We start from the raw sequence: 19,355 nt of genomic DNA, 5'->3' as shown, positions 1-19,355 counted from the left end.
CGGTGCCTTGCGGCTGCCCTGGGGGCAGTGCCGGGTGCCTGCCCTCAGCGGGGCACAGCCGTGAAAGCCGGCGGCGCCGTGCGCTGGCGAGGAACAGCGGAAGCGCCGCGGGGCCGGCCCGGGACGGAGCCTGCGAGGGGACAGAGGGGCCGGGCCGGGAGCGGCGCCGCCCGGGCCTGGCCGCCAGGGGGCGCCGCGGGGCAGCGGCGGAGCGGGGGCGGGAGCGGCGGGGGCGGGGGGCGGCGGCGGCGCGGCCCCGGCTGTCAGCGCCGCCCGAGCCGGGCTCCGAGCGGGCTTCGAGCCTGAGCACGCACGGCCGAGCCCCGCGCTGCCATGGAGCCGCAGGCACGCGGTGAGTCTCGTCGGGACAGAGCCCTCCGGGGCGGCGCGGGGGTCCCGTCCCTGCCGCCCAGAGCTGCGCTCACCCCGCGGGGAGGGCCGAGCCGGCGCGGGGACAGCGCGAACTGGGGCGGGCGGCGCCCGGGGAGGGGAGAGCCCGAGGGGAGCGGCGGGCCGGGGCACGGCCGGTGAGGGGAGCGCGGGGAGCGGTGCCCGGCAGCGCTGCCCGGTGCCCGCCGCCTGTGGCAACCCCAGGCTCGGCCGAGGAGCGCGGCATGACCGGCCCGGCCCGCGGGGCGTTCTCGCCCTGCGCCCCGTCCTCCATCCCGAGCCGGCATCCCCTTGGCTTTCTTTACGGTTGGGATGTTGGCGGCCGCTTTCTCCTCCTGCTGGCTTCAGGCGTGTCGCGGTCAGTCAGGTAGCTGGCTGACAAGTGTGTTAAGTTCGTGCCATCGAGGTTTGTTGTGGCTGAGGTATTTCTGTGTGTCCTGCTCCGCCGGCCGTCCCCCTTGCCCGGTGGGGCTGCAGGCGCTGCCTCCCGGGCACAAGCGGGACGGTGCGAGCCGGTGCCGGCATCGCCACCCCTGCCCTGGAGAGCTGCATCATCTAGATCCACCGAGAGCCGCTTAAAATCGGATCCGCTAAAATATTTCTGCAGCTTTGCAAACACGGCATTCATTCACCTAAAGTGAGCATTTTTATTGCAACAGTTACGGCTTACTTAGCTGTTCATATCTCTCTCTTGATAAAGTTAATTGGCGTCCAAAGAAGTGAAGAAACTTTTCGCGCGAGTTACCAATGATGTTTGGGTCAGCCAAAGAGATTTAGTGCAGGCAGGTCTTGCTCACCTTTATAATCTTCCTTCTGTTTTCTAAAGAACCTCATGGCTTTGTGACACAGGACTAAGCAGGTGGTACAAATATTTTTGCAAACTCAGAATGTTTAGGAAACATTTTATGTCATCTATGAAACATGGAGATGAAATAAGCAGGAGACATTTGCTCATTGAAACTAACTGAAAAAATAGGCTTCCTAATTCCTAATAAAATAGTTAAAATCTGCCTAAACAACTACACTTAAAAGAGGCAATGTTGGCTACAAATGCGTTTGTATGTAAAGGAATACAGTGGGAAATTTGAGTTCATGATGCTTGTGAATGAGAGCCTTTCTGGCAAGTGTTGTGCATATGCTGTCCCAATGGATGCATGGCTGAGGCTGCCTGCTGAAACAAATAGATCTGTGGCTCAGTTCTTGGGAGTTTTAGAAGTCTACAGCACAAGACTGTTATTTAAAGTAAATTTCTTTCTTCATCTGTATAGCTACTATGATGGGAGCTCCTGTTCACTAAACAGGACCTCCATATGATACAGAATTTGGATAATTTCTTGTTTTGTAGACCTGATGGAAAACAGTATCAGATTCTGGGTAGCTGGATAGTGATGTGTATACATGTGAATCTTTTGCCTTCTCTGACTAGTTAGATGAGTAAACACACATGCTCTCAGTGTGTATTCAAAATTTAGGTCAATAAATGTGTTTTGCTAATGTATATTTGGGTCAGCAGCTCTGTTACTTCCCCAGGTCTTGAATGAATTTTGAATGAATTCTTCTTCTGGATGACTATTGGCTAGTGAGAGAATTAAAAATTCTACCTGTATTCAATTCTCAAGTCACTTTTTTCTTTGGTTTCTCATTTGCATGTTTTATTTCTACAGTCTCTCAGAACAGTCTCCCATTACTAAGAAAAAAAAAAAGGAGTATTGCTTTGATAAACTAGCAGTACAATCCAAGATTTTTGTGGTAGGTATTTGCATGCCAGCAAGCCTTTGTTTTTACCTTCCCTTTCCTTCTAGACTTAATTTAGTGCATGCTACTGCAGATATGGAGCCTTGCTGGCAAAAAGAATTCAACCTGTATGTGTCTAATGCTGTCAGATGCAGTTAGGTACATCTAAGCACTGGCCAGAAAACTGAATTTTTCAACCCCAGTTACACATTTTGCAGAGAGCAGTTACAGCACTTTACTAACAGAACAGTAACAATTTCCTTGAAAGGGTGCTTTACTCCCAATATCTCCTTAAGCAGCAGGAGAAATGTGTATACATTTGAATGAGTTTATTAATTGCTTCTAAAGGACTTTCAGATGCCTGCAGAGAAATGAATCCTGAATGGTTTGTTCCAGTGTGCTCTGCTGGGGTATTGTATTCCAACTGAAAAGATAAAGAAAAGGCCATGTATTTAAAAACATAATTATGTTATTTATGCCATTTTATATTGTCCTTCAGGCAGGCTATGCCTGAGTAGAGCAATTTTATGTTCAAGAAATGCATGCAAGTATAAAAAACAAATTTCTTCAGAGCAGAAAAATAATTTTTGTCAGCATTTTTACATAGCAGCATGAGATAACTTCATGAGTCTTAATGCAACCGTGGACAAAAGAAAAGTATTATGTGTAAATGTATCAAGGTACTGGGCAGAGGTTACAGCTGCATTCCATGAGGTTTTGGGTGGTTCAGGGCACGATGCAGTATCTGTCCATGCCCCGAGGACTGTGAAAATTAACCCCTCTAACACTTATTTAAAGTAGTAGAGAGAGTTCATGGAGTGAAACTGAATCTCTGTTATGTTAAACATATTGAATGTGTCTGGCACTATTGGAATATGAATCCCAATATAACCAGTTAGATGGTGCCTGGGCGAGTTCTGACCCTCGCTGCTGGGCCAAAGGCAGCACTGTGGTGTTTTACCCCAGAGATACCTTGGCTGGCGGAGAGTGCAGCGGAGCACAAGACGCAAGTCCAGGCTTGTCAGGACTCCGTTTACCTCAGGAGAGAGCTTCTGGCAATGGTGAAGAGAAGGAAGGAGTGGATTCTGCCAGAGGGTTATATCCAGATGTTTATTCCATGGGTGCAGAGGTCTGCACTGGGACAATTCCTCCAACAGAATCGAGGCCACATGGTCTCATTAACATTTTAAGCTCAGGGCAGGGGAAGGGGAGGGGACAGGTGAGCCACCAACCAGGTGAAGGGGCAGGGTCTCAAGGGACTAGGGACACCTATCACATGACGCCTTGCTGGTATGTTAGCCTGATTGACAGGGCACACTCAGGGAGGGGCGAGGGGGAAGGGAGAAGGTAAAACAGGACATTGCAACACACCACAACATGACACCATTCATGTGGATGAACTAGATAAGACAGTCAATCAGACAGAGGGTAATAGTAATTAATGTTAAAACTATTTTCAAAAGAAATAGACACATGTTCCATGTAAAGAAATTAATATGTGTAATAAAAAAAATTACTTTATCTAAACTTTAAGCCTCTGGGTGTTTTTCTCTTTGATTACTTTTTTCCTTAATGGAAGAGGGGATCCAGGAACACACCAGCCAGACTTGTACTAGGTACTGAAATTTCATATGAGCATATTTGTTTTCCTTCCTGTGACTGCCAGTCATTTCTCAAGTGAAAGTTGGGAAATCTGAAGAACAGTGTTTCTCTTTGAAAGGGAGGAAGATCCAAGCTGTGTATTTGCCTCTCATCATACTCATTCTACTCCAGATCCAGATTAACTGACGATCCCATGTAGTCCTGCTTTCCCGTTTAAAACTGTGAATGTCCTGTAATAATGACATGTCTTATTCATGGATGTCTTACTCTGTCTCTCATCTGAGTCCTGTGTGGCCTTTTAACACTGGAGCTTTGCTTATTACGCATTTCTCTCCTTTTGCAATAATTCTCCACTTCTTCATGCATCCAGACACAGTTGTACCCTCTTTCCCTGTCACATCCTGTCTTGATTCTTACTCTGATAAAAAGCTTTGATGTGCAGCTTTCTGCTCCCTTTTTACCTACACAGGTAGCTCAGCCAGCTGCTCGCACTCCTGGCCTCTGAAGGGGTTTTTGACTCTGTCCTGGCAATTCTCCTTTGAGCTGTTCCTGACAGATGTTCTGCACCTCGGTCAGTTATTTGTTGTGGCCATAATAGCTTGCAGTGGCTGCACTTACCCCTGTCAGTGGAGAGAGCTGTGCTTAGTTCAGATGTTGGATGACTCCTTCTCCAGGCCCTGTCTTGTAGGCTTGCACCACCTCTTCTTCCCTCTGCTGTGTGCAGCTGGCACACTCCTTCTGGGATCCTCAAGCCAGCTGCATCCGTCCTGTGTAACAGAGCAGAGCGGCAGCACCTTGGCATGTGCATTTGAGTGGACCTTGTGATCAGAGGAATATCATTGGAAGTCACAGGAATAGCCCAGTGCCCTCTCCCTGCCACAGTGGCACCTCCATCTGTGGCACCTGCCTCTCAGGTGGTCTGAAATCTCCGTGGTGGGAGGCAGTGGTGAGGAGGACTTGTGTCACCTTGATACAAAATGGCATTGGCAGCTTGGTCAGCATTGTCTCTCCTTGCTAGCTACTCATGTGGTTACTAATCCAGATAGGAATCCAGATAGAGTCAGTCTTGCAGTGGGAAGGTGGGGATAGAGAGCACACGGTGATGCTGTCTCATTGTAGCAGCAGTGCTGTAGCCATCAACAATGGTGGAGTCATGCTGGAGAGGGCAGCATCTTCCCTGTCCTCCTGTTTGAGCCTGGTGCTCTACCAAGGAGCGCTGACTGTTTTGATCTATGTTGTTCACCTTCTCCCTAAGAGTACGGCTGCTGGTTTGGAGCTGGTTTAGTCTAAGTGTTTTATGAGAAATGCCTGTCCACCTGTGCTTTTTGAGGCATCAGGATTCACTCTAGTTATCCACAGTTAGTGCTGTCTCTGTACTGCCTTCTAGAGCTCAGCAGTGCCCACTATGGAAAGCAGGAGAGAGGACTTTGCAAAGGGGCAGGAGGATATCGGAGTAATTGAACCAGCCAGTGATAACCTGATTATTTCACTGCACAATGGAAGTTTCAGTTGCTGTGTTTGTAAGGGCACATGTAGAGGAGGTCAAGTGAAAAAGGCAGGGTTGTAATTTATGATCGGATTCTTAAATATTTAACAACAGTGCACAAAGCTCAGAATAATAGCTCTTTCATGCTTTTTATACTACAAGGAGAGAAAATTCATGTGTGGAATGAGTTATGTGGTATATCAGGTTTTAAATAAGTAAATGTCTGAAATCAAATGCAATGCTTCTCTTACATTTTTGTACCAGTATTGTTTTCAGCTTCATGGCTCTTGTCACAAGTTGAAATTCAGTTTGCTGAGGCTGAGAAAATTTGAGTGGCTTCATGCTACACCTGAGAACTGAAAATAGTGTGCTGTGGGATTCAGAATTGAGGTATAAAAGAGAGACCTCATCTAAAATCTAGGGCCAATCTTACAAGTGTTTTTTCACAGTTTTGCAGTCATGAGGACGTAAAATGTAGAACTTGCTAAAACAAAGACATCTAACCCAAAATAATGTTTTAAAATTCTTGCTCTATTTTTTATTCCTGTGTCTTATTTTCACAGGTTTGATGATATGAGCCCTAGAAAGCAGCACAAGTATAATCTGAGTCTGCTCTCTGTACTAAAGTGCACTAGTGGAAAGATAAGTATGCTGATGCTGTCCTGACGTGCCTCACTGACTAGTACAGTAGAGAAATGCATGGAACTTTTGAGGGGCTTTGCTTAAGCCATGTGCTGCTTGAAGAATGTGGCACAACCTTGACTGAAGATTGCAGAGGGTTGGAAGGAATGTTGCCGTATTTAAAAATTTATGTATCAATTGGTAGCTTGTTTTAGCGCAATCCTGGAACTTGGATTTAGAAAGAATGTACTCAACCCTTGACTCAGAAAGTGTTTTCAGGGTAGAATCAATTATTGCTTTCTAATTATAAAATACCTCTTGAGTTAATAAATAAAAATGAGATGTGGGCAGGCTTGTTTTATCCGGTTTTATTTGTACCTCATAGAAATGCACAGTTGCAAAGCCAAATTTTATATATGTAGTATGCTATAATCATATCATTGCTGTCTAAACTGGGCCTTTTGTCTGCTGCATGCTCTAAACCCATCTTGTATGAGAAATGGTGAGAAGGGACTGACAAATATGGATTTTAGTATCATGTCACACTGACCTTCTTCAAAATCCTTCAAAGTTATGTAAGTGGATTTCTTTCATACTTTAGGACAGAGGTAATATTACTTAGCCATCTTTGAGGTCCATGGATCAAAATCATATCTGTCATGATTATACTTCTGCATCCGTGATGTGGTTAAGTGTTGCAGGTAATTGCAAACTACATATTTAGCAAGTGCTTGTATTGTACTTTAGCAGTGAATCTCCCTTTTCTTTCTCTTGTACTGTCTCTCAGTCCCTCTTTCACTTCGTACAAAGAAATAGAATGGCAGCACTGAGGATCTTGTTGCAAATGTTGTTATTGAAAAGTGTGAAACAATTACAAGAATGCAACAACTACAAAGTGATACTTCCTGAAGTGCCATCCTACCGTGATGAAAAGGTCTTGCAGTGTCTTCAATTTTCCCTCTCCTGCTTGGCTACATTTTACCTTTTCTGTGCTTTTAGGATTTAAAATGGCTGGATGATAAAAAGGGCTCCAAAAAGGCTGCTCTGGTTAATTAATTACTTCTGTATAAGATTTCTTGAACTTTTTGGTCCTTTGTTACTTATTCCAGCAAAATGTCATTGTGCATATATTAATGGCATGCGGTTAATGGCATGATGAAGTGAAGGACCCACTATTGGATCTCCAAGCAGACAAGAAAGATTCCACTGCAAATAGTTGCATAAAACACTTGGAATTTCTGTATTCTCTTCACATTACCTGTCATGTTTTCTTATGTAAGCTGATTGTTGAAAAATATCTCATGACTGCAGGTAAAGCCCCTACAATCTTTAGCAACCAAAGTCTTTAGCAACCAAATAATAATACAGCAGTAAAATTTATAAAGATGTGTTTACAGAGAAAAGGAAATGTCATGGTTATGTGTGTGTATCCCAATAAAATTGCTTCTCTGATTTAGTCTGCTCTCCAACTAATGGGCTTTCAGATGCTTAGCAGCTATGTAGTCAGGGATCCAATTCTTGGATTTTTGTTTTACATCTTTGCATTTCTAGTCACTGAAGGAGAATCCAGGGAGCTCAGAGAACTGGGTGGGGGTATAAAGAAGAGAAGGAGGTCTAGTGACTTGTGTCATTTCCAAAAGGGAAGGCAATTATATGTCTTGAGCAGTCAGTTCCTTCTGAGCAAGAAGGGCTGTCAGGAAGAATGCATACTTCTGGAGCTTTTTTTGTTGGTCTTCTAGGGTTTGGTTTCTGTAAAGTTGTCCTGCTTTCACCGCTAATGTACTTTAGCCAGCAATTATCCTTGCTGTCCACCAAGAACATAATAAAAGTACACAGAAACTAGAACACCAGTGGTGCTTTAGGCAGAGAGAGACCTAAAGCTACATTTGGAAAATACATTTGATATTCATACAAGTGTGAAGTGCCTACAGATATGGTGTTGATTTTCCCAGTGAAAAGTGTTTACATAACAGGCAGTGCAGTTTATTTTCATGTGCTTTCTTGCTGAAAGGGCTACTTTTGTTTGCTGATCAATGAAGTTGCTAGGACCAGATCCTCTCCAATCTATTTCTTTCTCTATTGCAAGTCATTCTTTCTGGGATATTTTTTTTTTTGCATTTATACAGTCTGATTTTTCTCTGAGTTTTCCATTAATTTGTGAAACACCTTTCCTCCTTAGTCATTCAAATACATAAGTTGTCTCTATTTTGTACCTGTGCCATGCTTTCAAATTGCATTTAATAATTGCCTAATAATTAAAGTTACTGACTGTGGTGGTTTGACCAGGAAGGAGTGGGAATTCTGGGAAGCTGTGGTCAAACCAATGAAGGTTTTGGGTTTGAGACTGGCACCTAGTGTAGCCAGTGGGGTTTGGACACACCTCCGAGAATACACAGGAGTTAAAAAGCAAGGCACTGCCCTTGGAACTCTCTCTTGGGACGTCGCTTCGAAGAGGTCAGATCTCTTCCCCCGTCCAGCCTCTACTGCTGGGCGGGGGGAGGGGCAGCCATGCGGTAGGCCCGGGGCCTGGACAGAGATGGGGGTGAGAAAGCCTTCAAGGATGGAAGGGTGGAGGAGCCCCAAGAGACATCGGGCAGCCATTCCCCCCCCCAGGAGGGAGAGAGAGGGAGAGTCGGCGGTGATAGCAGCCGGCCCAGGAGGAGAAAGGGGGGCGAAGGGTGCAGCCTGGCCGGCCGCAGCAGCAGCAGCATGTGTGGGAGTATTATCGTTCTGAGATAGACAGAGACTGAAAACTTTTAACCCTTTCTTTCATGATTGAGGCCTTGCAAAAATGCTAATCCTCCTCGAAGCTGAATAAGAAGGGAGATAAGAGATGAGATGAGACAAAGACCTGGCCCGAAGAACGTGGAGATGATTAGATGGGGAGAGATGATTTAGAGTGGCCTTTTGGCTAGACTTTTCTTGTGGCCATAGACTCAGTTGTTCCTGTGACACAGAGACTGCATTTAGGGGGAGACAGTGCCTCAAAACCAGGAGGGTTCTTCGTGAGGACCCCCCGGCCCCAGGGGGTTGGAAAAATATGGGGGGGACAGATGTCCCAAAAGCAGAGACGGTGCCTTTTTGGAGTGAGACAAGGCATCCTTGAAAGACAACCCTAAAAGCAGCTCTGGCCTTGCGCAGTAGTGAGAGCACTGGGCATGGAAAGAAAATGTCACAAGCGGCAAAAGGACTTTTTCCGGGCGGTGCCGAAGTGACAAGGAAGCACACGAGGTTTCAGTGTGTTTCCAGGAGAAGCCTATGGAACAAGAAGGACTCCTTTCCTCTTCATGAACTGCAGTTTGAGTATACTAAAGTGTCGTGCCGGGCTGGGCAGTTGGTGTTTTGAGAGAATGTATCAGATTGAGAAAGTCAGGGAGTGGGGAGGAAGAAAGTGGTTTTTTTGTAAAGTTTTCAATTCTTTTTTTTTTCTTTTTCCTTATGGTCTTTCCCTATTTTCCTGTAGTTTAAGTAATAAAGTGTTCTTTATGTTTAAGTTAGAGCCTGTTTTGCTTATTCCTGGTCACATCTCACAGCAGACACCAGAGTGAGAGCATTTTCATGGGGGGCACTGGCTCTGTGCCAGGCTCAAACCATGACACTGACATAGAAATCATAAATAAAGCATAATTTAAAACTACATATGATATGAATTTAAAAGGCTGTATGATTTATGTTCTGGAAATACTTATAAATGGTAGCTGAAGGGAGGTAATGCTTTCTATGTTTGCTTCTTCAGTAAAGAGTTAGGCTTTTCTCTGCTCGCCTGTTTGTTCAACTGTCTTTTCACTAGTTTCCTCCAGGAAATTGCCTTGCCACCTGGGTGAGACTAAGGTGATGCAGGTTTGTGGTTACAAAAAGTGGCTCATCACCCTCTAAAAGTTTTGAAATACTTCTGCATAGTTGCCTCGGAATAACAGTTTTCATTGTGCTTTAGGTGAATTTAGTAATAATGTGTCATGCTGATATTGGCTAAGGCATTTTAGGTGTTTATCTAATTCCTCTTTCTATGTTTCTCATTGAATTAAAATGTTCTTAAATGGACAGAGTAGACTTTGGGTCATTCTAAGGTTTTTAGAGGATGATATGGAGAAAATGTGTCTAGTAAGAAGGTCTTCTGAAGGCCTTAGATACTTTATATTCTTTCTCTGGTGCATACTGGGCTGTTGCAGGCTAAAATTTCATTTTAGAGTGATCAGAGAGAGTTGTATTTAAACACGTCCAGATTTTTCTTAGAGACAAGTAAAATATATGTACATTACAGAGTTAGAAGGGCAATTATGCCAGGAACAGAAGATTACCTTGTGCTCAAAGTATTTCAGGTAGATGGCAGCTATTAACTTATTATTGTGGGAGGAAGGAATCAAAGTCATAATCAGAGAGAATGATGTTTGCCATGTCATTACCTAACCAGTGCTGTGCACTATTATGTGCATATGAAGAACCAGTTAAGCCATGTGCTCTTGCAAGAGAAAATCCTTTAGTCATGTAGTGAGATAGGTGGTTCAGAACTCCTGATAGCAAAGAAAAGATGATGGTGAAGAAGGAGCAATTACTTGAATAGCCTGACTGATAAAAAATAAAAAAAGGCTGCTGAATAATGTCATTCAGACATTGATATAAACTGAATCACAATGCAGACTTGAAGACTTAAATAAAGTCTTTGCAGAGCTAAATAACGGATTTTATCAGGAAACTGGAAGTCATATACTACAGGTGGAGGAAAAATGTCTTCTCTTAGTTTTAAATTGCTTCAGAAAACAGAGAAGCATAATCAGCAATATAGATGAAGCCTGCAATAAGCACAAGGAATAAAGAAGAGTATGTAATAATAATAGTTTTTACCTATTTAGGAGAGGCTTAAAGATAGGAACCAGATTTAGACCTAGATCTAGAATTAGAAGGTTTCTCAGTTGTGTCCAATTCTGCACAGAAATATGGAGCATGGACATGTCCTGAAAATGGAGCAGCAATATTTTGGTCATGATTATGTGCTGTGCATGGGAGTCAAGGATGGGGAGGGTAAGAAGAGAGAAAAAATTTAACAGTTAGGTAGAGTAGGGATGAAGATGTGAATGAAAGCTATTAGCAGAGATGCAAGTATTGGAGTTCTGGTTTATTTCAGAAAAGCACATTGTGTTATGTCCCTCTTGCAAGAAGTTCCTCAGTAAAATATTACTACTTAGGGTGGTAGAAGAGTGAAGAGAAGACAAGGATTGTCTTGTGCTCATTTTCTAGACTTTTTTAAGGTACTGAAGTTAAAATAGGCATTATTTCACACTGTGTGATCTGTAAAAATTTGGTGTGTTCCCGGATCAGCTCTTCCATTAAGAAAAAAAAGTAATCAAAGAGAAAAACACCCAGAGGCTTAAAGATAAAGTTTAGACAAAGTAATTTTTTTTATTACACATATGAATTTGTTTACATGGAACATGTGTATCTGTAAAAAACCTCTAGATTAGAGGTTTGAATTATATTCTTGTCGCTTGAGTGTGGTCAAATGCAACCTCAGCAGCATGGCAACTCATGCCATGCACTTTGCTAAACCCCATCCTTCTCTTGCCCATTGGCTTGCCATTGCCTGTGCCCACAGCAGCCCTCATAGTAGCTCACCCTCTTTGGTTCAGGGCTTATTTTCCCAGCTGATCTTCAAGGAAAAAAGGAAAAAAAAGCCCAATTTTGCCAGTGTCAGCTGCCATTTTCTGCTGGTATTTGAGGGTGAATTGGAGACCTCAAAGATTGAGTCTGTATGGTGCGGCTGGATGTGCAGTCTCTGTCTCGTGGTCCAATAAATATCCCCTCTTCCTGAAGCACGGTCTTTGTGTCACTAGGATGGCTGCTTGGGGCATGTCACCTGTTTCTACACAGATAGCCAGGACCCTAAACCCCAGGGGCCTCCACTCAGAGCCCCACTAAACCAACACCTTTCTTTGTAATGGTGTTTTACGTAACACTGAGTAGGCAAAGCCACAACCAAAACCTCAGAAGCCTTAACATGGAGCTTAACACCAGGAGCAGAATAGTAAGTGCTTCATTTCACACCTCAAAATGCTGGAAAAAAAGCTTGTGGGAAAAACAAGTAAAACTTGGTGGTGGACAGGCCCAGATGGATGGTGCTATTCTGACTGAGAAGTGTTTTTTGTGGCCTGTGTGCAGAGAATTACTGTTACACTAATTCCAGATTCCAGGTTTATCAGAGCAAACCACTGCAACAAGACATCCTGGCTGAAAAGCAGAGTATCTGCAGGAGGTGGCGTGGCACTCAAGTGAGCTGTTTGTTAATATATTTAGAGTATTTCCTTTAAAAAATAAAAAAATGTCTCATCTTGAATAGAGGGCCTGTGCAACAGAACATGGCCGTTGTCTCTATTAGAATATGTTGTTTTCAAATAATATTCATATAAATGAGCCTTGTTTTTATTTGTTTTAAATAAATTGTGTTGCAGGTAGATGCATCCATGAGTAGGTCAAGTTTATTTAGGGAAGACTAGGAAAAGTTTCCACTGTCATATGACACAGCCCTGTTGCAGAATGAGCTATTTGTCGGGGATGAGCTGTTTGTTGGGTGCAGGGAAAACTTGGGATGCTCAATATGAGAATCAGCAAACTTTATTTATTGAAGAGAGCATCAGACACTTATACAGCAAGTAATAAACTCATGAATATTCTGTAATTTACACTGTCCATTGGCCACACCACAACATCAGCTCTTCCCCATTCCTTAGGGGTTACATCCTTCTTTTCTCATGTCTCTTTCACTATTTGTTATCATACTCCAGCTAAGCTCAAAAACACGCTATCTTGCAAGGGCAAGACTTAGAATTAGCCACAGCCTTGTAAATCTCCAATTCTTAGCTACTCTTCCAACACAGCCCCCCCTCCCCACTCCCTCCACCCTGTTAGGGAGGCAAAAGTGCACTAGTGCAAAGTAGCTAGTCTTAATTATAAAGGGATTAAGGGGTGAAGCAGGTGGTCCTTAAAAAAGGAGGGGCTGGGAGGGAGACATGACACAAGACATGTCTGCTCTGAGAAATGTTTGATTTTGGTAACCATGAGCTTTTACATAATGTAACATAAAAAATTAAGAAAAACTTTGTGAAAAGGAACTGTACCTTTCTCCCAGTTTAGGGAGTGATGTCAGCTCTGGGGCCTCCAACTTAAGGAAGGTATGAAGGGCCATAGCAATAATGAGAGAGCTGGAGAACCTGTTCTAAGAGAACTGGTTGAGAGAGTTAGTGTTGTTCAGCTTGGAGAAGAAAGGGCTTTGAGGAGACCTTACAGCACTTTCCAATACCTGAAGGGGTCTGCAAGAGAACTGGAGGGACTTCTTTCAAGGGTGTGTAGTGGCAGGACAAGGGGAAATGGCTTTAAACTGGCAGAGTAGGTTTAGATTTAGTACCACGAAGAAATTATTTACAATGAGGATGGTGAGACAAAAGAGCAGGCTGCCCAGAGAAGTTGTGGATGGCCCATCCTTGGAAGTGCTCACGGCCTGCTTTGAGCAGCCTGGTCTAATGGAGGGTGTCCCTGCCCATGGCAGGTGGTTGGAACTAGGTGATCTTTCAGGTCCCTTCCAACTCAAACTATTCTGTGATTTATTGTTGCTAATTTGTAATTATGCTGCCTGCAAAGCTTAGTCACAGATCACGGATAATTTGTGCCAAACACTATGCAATAAGGCAGTCCTGGTCCTTTAAAACTGTGATCTTACTTTCCCAGTTTGAGAGATTGATCACAGAGGGGAAAGATCGTTTGTTCCTTTTCTCCCAGCATTCCTAAATGTGAACTTTAGTATATGTAACAATGTAGAGGCATGTATTCTGTATTAAAACAATGGAAGTAACTAATTTGAGCCTGAAGAGCACACGGAATCTGTCATGTACCCAAGTATAATTGTTTCCTGTGTATTTTCCCTAGTACATTTACAGGACCAAAAGTGACACATCTGTCTTACATGTTGAAATAGCTGAAAGGGGGTGTGAGAAAAGCAGGCAACCTGCTGGCTGCAGCATGATTTTGCTCATTTTTAAATTACACTTTTAAATATCATGTTAGTTATGTGTTTTGTGATCTAAAGGACACAAAATATGACTACATGAAGAATTTATTTTGCAATTAAAAATATAATTTTAGTACTTCTTGCAGTACAGATATATTGTTAGACATTAATTGAGGAGGCTTTTGAGTTTAATTATACTGCAGTTAGATTGCTATCTAATTATATTCTTTTGCACCTGGCTTTAGAAAAGTACAATAAACTGATTCATTCTTAGAAGGGAAAGGTTATTAAATCCTGCCATTAAGTTTCAGTGATTTTGATTCAGTGAAGCAGATGCATGATCTTAATTATAGAATTGATGGTATTGCCATCACTTCTACCAGCTGAGGATGAGACCCTAGGTGCCTCTCTGTTCAGAGATGAGAAAAATGTACTGTCATGTATTTTTAGTATGAAAGAGTGGGTTTAAGAAGTGTGACTGATAACTTCCACCTCTGACTGCCAGCATTTTCATGTCATAGTTCTTATCTTCCCCTACACTGCTTTTTCTCTAGTTTGATTAAATATGCATTATTCCTTCATTTGCTTCGTGTTGTGTTACAGTTTCTAGAGTACCTTATTTGTAGAGAACAATTCCCTTTTGTGATGCAGTGTTATCCACTTTCTCATTCCCTATTATACCATTGTGACTTCATCTTTTTCCTTCTTTTTCCCTGTTCTTCCTAAAGAAAAAGAGATGACAACTCTTCCACTTGAGGCATTTTTTTCTTACCATTGACTTCACAGAAAGTTGTGCAGCATCATCAATAGAAAGCACAGAAAGTGATACAGTGCTGTCATTAATTACTTTCAGTTTGATACAACAGAAGGAAACTTCTACTGTCTTTAACTGTTACATTTCACAACAATTGCTTTGTTTTTCCATAGCTACAGCTTGAAAATGTTACCCTTGTCTTGTCCAGGCATTCAGGATTATTATTCTATACAAAGAGATCTTGCTATAGGGTAAAATGTGCAAGATCATCCTTGCATTCCTGGACTTTTCAGGAAGGAAGATCAGCTATTTTGCTTGGAAGATCAGTTCCCAGGTTGAAATCTTAGATTGAAGTAAGTGATATGTATTTTTTAGCCATTATTGCTATTCTCACTTTTATCCATTTTGTTTCCACGTTTGGCATGATTATCAAACTCCTTATCAATAAACCAGTGTATATGGTGTACCAGTGTATCCTTATCGTAAGCAGTGTATATGGTTTCTTGGTGCAGTGGTCAAGCTGTTGAGTCTCTTTTCTGCCAGTTTTTTGTGTGTAGATTGTCTCTTTTCATTGGCATAGATTAGCAGCTGTGTCAGTGGTTTCTGGGGGAAAAAGAAGGTAGAGACATCCTCAAGGTATGATTAATTTATTTTTTTATACTAAAACAGAGAAAAGAATCAGCACAGTACAACTGGCTGTTTATCCAGGGATTCCAAATAAAGTTTTCCTTTGTTTGGAAATCTGCCAATCTATCTCATAGCTGTGGATAGATTTTCTTACTGCTTGGGTTTGCAAGGGTTAAGAGATAGAAGGCAAAGTTTTAACAAAGTCAGTAATAAGCTGCTCCAGGAGGACCAGGGATGCCTACTCTGAGATTTTAGACTACACCCTTGAACTCTTGAATACCCAAAAGCTGTACTCTCTCCCTATCCTTGACACTACTCCCAGCCTAAAGCTCAGGGAGAGAGGGAATGAAGACACTTGCACATCCATCTCTCTCTTTGAAGAAACATAGAGCAAAAAAAAAGACTGAGCCCACATGGTTGCAGAAAGTAGAACCTACATATTTCCGTAATGTTTACATTTTTAGTCTACATCACCTGTGCATCTTGAGTATTTCCCTCTCTTAGCCAAGATGAATCCAGCCTCTGAGTTTGTTTTTGAACCATAACTTCAAAATCAACCGTATATTTTCAGTTCTAGGTCCTTTAAGAGAGTGGCAGGCTGTATGTAATTGTTAGGCTCAAGCCTAAGCAAGTTCAAGACAAATTCAGACTTCTGGTCCACAGTTAGAACCAGTCACAAAAGGGAAGATCTTCCTTCAGTAGTTTGTTTTCTAGATGAATTAAATGACAACATATTTTCCTATTTTGATCTTCCAATAATAACTTTGTTATTTAGTGGAAAAAATGGTATGGAAATATATAGTGGAAAAAATGGTATGGAAATCCTTGCAACTTCTGATAGCTTTTTCTGATCAATTTAGTTATTTAGTGCATGCTTCTAGTCCCGCTTGTCTCCCCCTTAATCTCTATATCTGGCATTAGGAGTACATTATAAAGAAGATCAAAGACACTAATGCAGTGTCTGGACAGTTCCTTTGTTCTACTTACCATTTCATCCCTTTGAAGACTTAATTGCAATTTAAATTTGTGAACAAGTGTTTTCCAAATTTAAATAAGGAACTCTAATGACATGGCAGAAGAAGCTGTTGCAAGTCATTTTGCTTACTAGAAGGGTTATGTAATTTGTTTTCTCACTATTTGATGTGAATGCTAGATAACAAGGTAGATATGGTACTTTTAATTGGTTGGAAAACAAAAAAGCAGAGCAGTAAAAGCACTTCAATTCTTAATGCTTTGTTAACACAAAGGATCATCTATATATTTCCTTGAATGAATGTTTAAAAATGTACACAAACAGAAATTTGATGGTTTTTACCTTAAATTTGCTGTCATTATGGTTAATTCAATAAACATCAGTGCCTATATGTGAGTTTTTCCTTTTTTTGGTTTTTTTGGGTTGGGGGGTTGTTTTTCTTTTTTAAACAGCCAACATGCAAGAAATAGTCTGATGGTCTACTCTAGAACATGGGTCTGAGATGAATACTAAGAAAAGACATAAAAAGCACTAACTAAACCATCTTTATGTCGTTAACCTTTAAATACCTGAGTAAGTAAAAAAAAATCTGTTATGGATTTTATCATTGTATTATTTGGTTATTTTAAATTTTGTAGAATAGTTACAGATCTTCTAGATTCTAAGTGGCATATTAAATTTTTCATCCCTACAATCCTACTGGCAAACATATGCACAGGTATTGATCAATGCTGAAACAGTTTCTTGCATTAAATGAGATTTAACAGCAGACTGTAGAATTAGGGTCACTAGTCTTAGCCACAGCTACCATGAGCTTTGGGAGAAAATCAAAAATGCCCATTTCAGCTGGTTGTTGTATTGTTTTGTCGTAGGAATCTTGCAAAAGAACACAATTAATGGGCTTCCCCAGCTATTCACCTCCTCCTACTTCTTTCTGTATAAGTCTCCTAATAGAAAGGGTTTTCTGCTCATTTGTTTCAACTTGGGTCCTTCTGTATGATTTCAGTTCCTATTTGCTGATAATCCCATACTTTTAATGTTTCATTCACATTTTATCTAATGATATATGTGGCAGTAAGTACTAAAACCTTCTTTAAACTAGCAGCCAAACAGTCTTTTGCATTGATTAGAACCTATTTTATGATTTCCCACACTTTATGGGGGCGGGGTTTTTTGTTATTTTGAAGTAACATATGTCCAGAAAATCACTAGTTTCCGTGTTTGTGGAGGATAGATGAGTTACACATGAGTATATTATTAGTGTAATTTGCTGTAGCAACAGCAGGTTGTATAAGACTATAGAAACCTGCAGTTTTGTCTCCAGCAATCCTACACCACAAGACAAGGCTGTCTGGAAGAGATAATGAGGGAGGTGGGCTGGCTCTTGCATCTGTCTCTGGGCAGAGTCTTGTGACAGCATATCCAAGAGCTTATTGTTGATTAATTGATTAAGCTCTGGATTGAGTTTTATTGCAAATGGAGAAATGGAAAGAAGGGGATAGGTAATGAGAACTCCTTAGCTGACCATGGAGAATGAGGGAGGGGAAGTTCAAGGAACAGGTTCTAAGACAGCTTCTGTTCCATTCTGTTCCATTTTTTCTTTTAGTATAATAGAGCTGCTTATAATAATATAATAGTATAATAGGGCAGGCACAGCAACTGAATTTAAATTCAGTTAAGTTAATCTGTATAAGACATAGTAGAAGAAGAAAACAGATGTTAGTTAGTGGTAGTGTCTAGGCTCTATCCTCATGCCTTACCTTGTAGTGGCCTGCCTGAATGAAACTTGGAAAACCTGTGCTTTAGATCAATATGTGGAGATCAATGCCTAAAATACTGTGCTGTTAGTAAGGGACATAAGAGATACAGGACATCACCAAAGCCACAGGTTCTTGTAAATGGCTGGTGAAGTACTGGATGAGCTCCTAATTCATTCAGGGCAGCTTATAACACCTATACTACAAAGTAAAGCAGAAGTTATTCAACCACCCAACAACTGAATTGTTCTTCTAAAAGGATGGAAAGCTAGTTTCCAATTCCACACCTGGATATTAGTGCATTTCTGAATTAACAGCAGCTCTGCATCTGAACAACTAATGACAATTTAATCACAATTCCAGATTTTCCAGATCTGACAACAGCTGGGTGGGAGCAAGGCATGATCTTCAGTATTTCTGGGAGGAGTAGGTGAGAGGGAAGGAAATGCAATTTGAAGGCAATTTTTTTTTTCCTGCTACCAATGACCTTATGTTAATCTTGAAAACAATTCAGCTACTTGTACAACTCCCTTCCCAGAGTGATCAAGCCTTCATGGCTCATAACTAATACCTATGCATCTTTAAGCAAAAGTACTGTCTTTCCCCAGAGCAGTTCCTGTGTGTTGTCAGGTTATGTAGCTGGGCAAGAGAGGAAAAAGCCTTAGTCTTCTTCAGTTCTGAGAGGAGACCTCATAGCAGTCTACAACTTTTTCATGAGGGAAGAGTAGAGGCTGACACTGATCTCTTCTCTCATGACCAGTGGGCAGGACCTGAGAGAACAGCCTGAAGCTGTTTAAGGGGAGGGGAGGTTTAACTTGGATATTAAGGAAAAGTTTTTCACCCAGAGGTTGGACACTGAAGAAGTTTCCCAGGAAAGTGGTCACAGCTCTAAGCCTGACAGAGTTCATGAAGTGCTTGGGCACTCTGGAACACACGGTATGACTCTAGGGCGTGGCCTGGGGTCACAAGCTGGGCTTTGATGATCCCTGTGATGATCCCTCAGAATATTCTATGATTCGATGCTTCTGATCCATGGCCACCCAGACTTTGAGGCTGTATGAGATGAGAACTTGTAGGTGGGCTTACATCCCTTCAGTTGTCCTGGAGGGTGCTGGGCTGCTCCATCTCTTGCATGGTCAGGGAATCAGAGCTTCCTTCAGTCTGGAGACCAAAGTGTGAGACATGACAGTATCTAGAGAGAGACACCAGTGACTGGAAGAAATGTTCTGCTGGCCTTGCAGTGTCACACAGTGCAGAGACACCCACAAATCCTGAGCAATAGGTACACCTGTGATCCAAAACATCCTTGAGTCCTAACTCAAGGCTCCAAAGCACTGTGCTAGGTTATCAGCACACCTGGGCTGATGAGCTCTCTAACTTCTGTGGAGAACTCATACAATATGAGTCTGAGCTGG

At 42.1% G+C, this 19,355-nt stretch overlaps 1 protein-coding gene across 2 annotated transcripts in view; it reads left to right on the top strand.

Annotated features, from left to right (window-relative positions):
* The first annotated feature begins 212 nt into the window (after window positions 1–212).
* The window catches only part of TPD52L1 (TPD52 like 1), a 52,726-nt gene continuing 33,583 nt past the window's right edge, over window positions 213–19,355 (top strand). For both annotated transcript variants that reach the window (XM_074537864.1, XM_074537863.1), the window contains exon 1: window positions 213–352. In XM_074537864.1, the coding sequence (XP_074393965.1) occupies window positions 334–352 (19 nt within the window). In that variant the 5' untranslated portion in view covers window positions 213–333. The remainder of the gene's footprint in view (window positions 353–19,355) is intronic.

This window comes from Zonotrichia albicollis, chromosome 3 (assembly GCF_047830755.1).
Source record: "Zonotrichia albicollis isolate bZonAlb1 chromosome 3, bZonAlb1.hap1, whole genome shotgun sequence".
Taxonomy (NCBI): domain Eukaryota; kingdom Metazoa; phylum Chordata; class Aves; order Passeriformes; family Passerellidae; genus Zonotrichia; species Zonotrichia albicollis.
The sequence above is the reverse complement of the archived record's forward strand: the minus strand, read 5'-3'. Positions and strand labels throughout refer to the sequence as shown.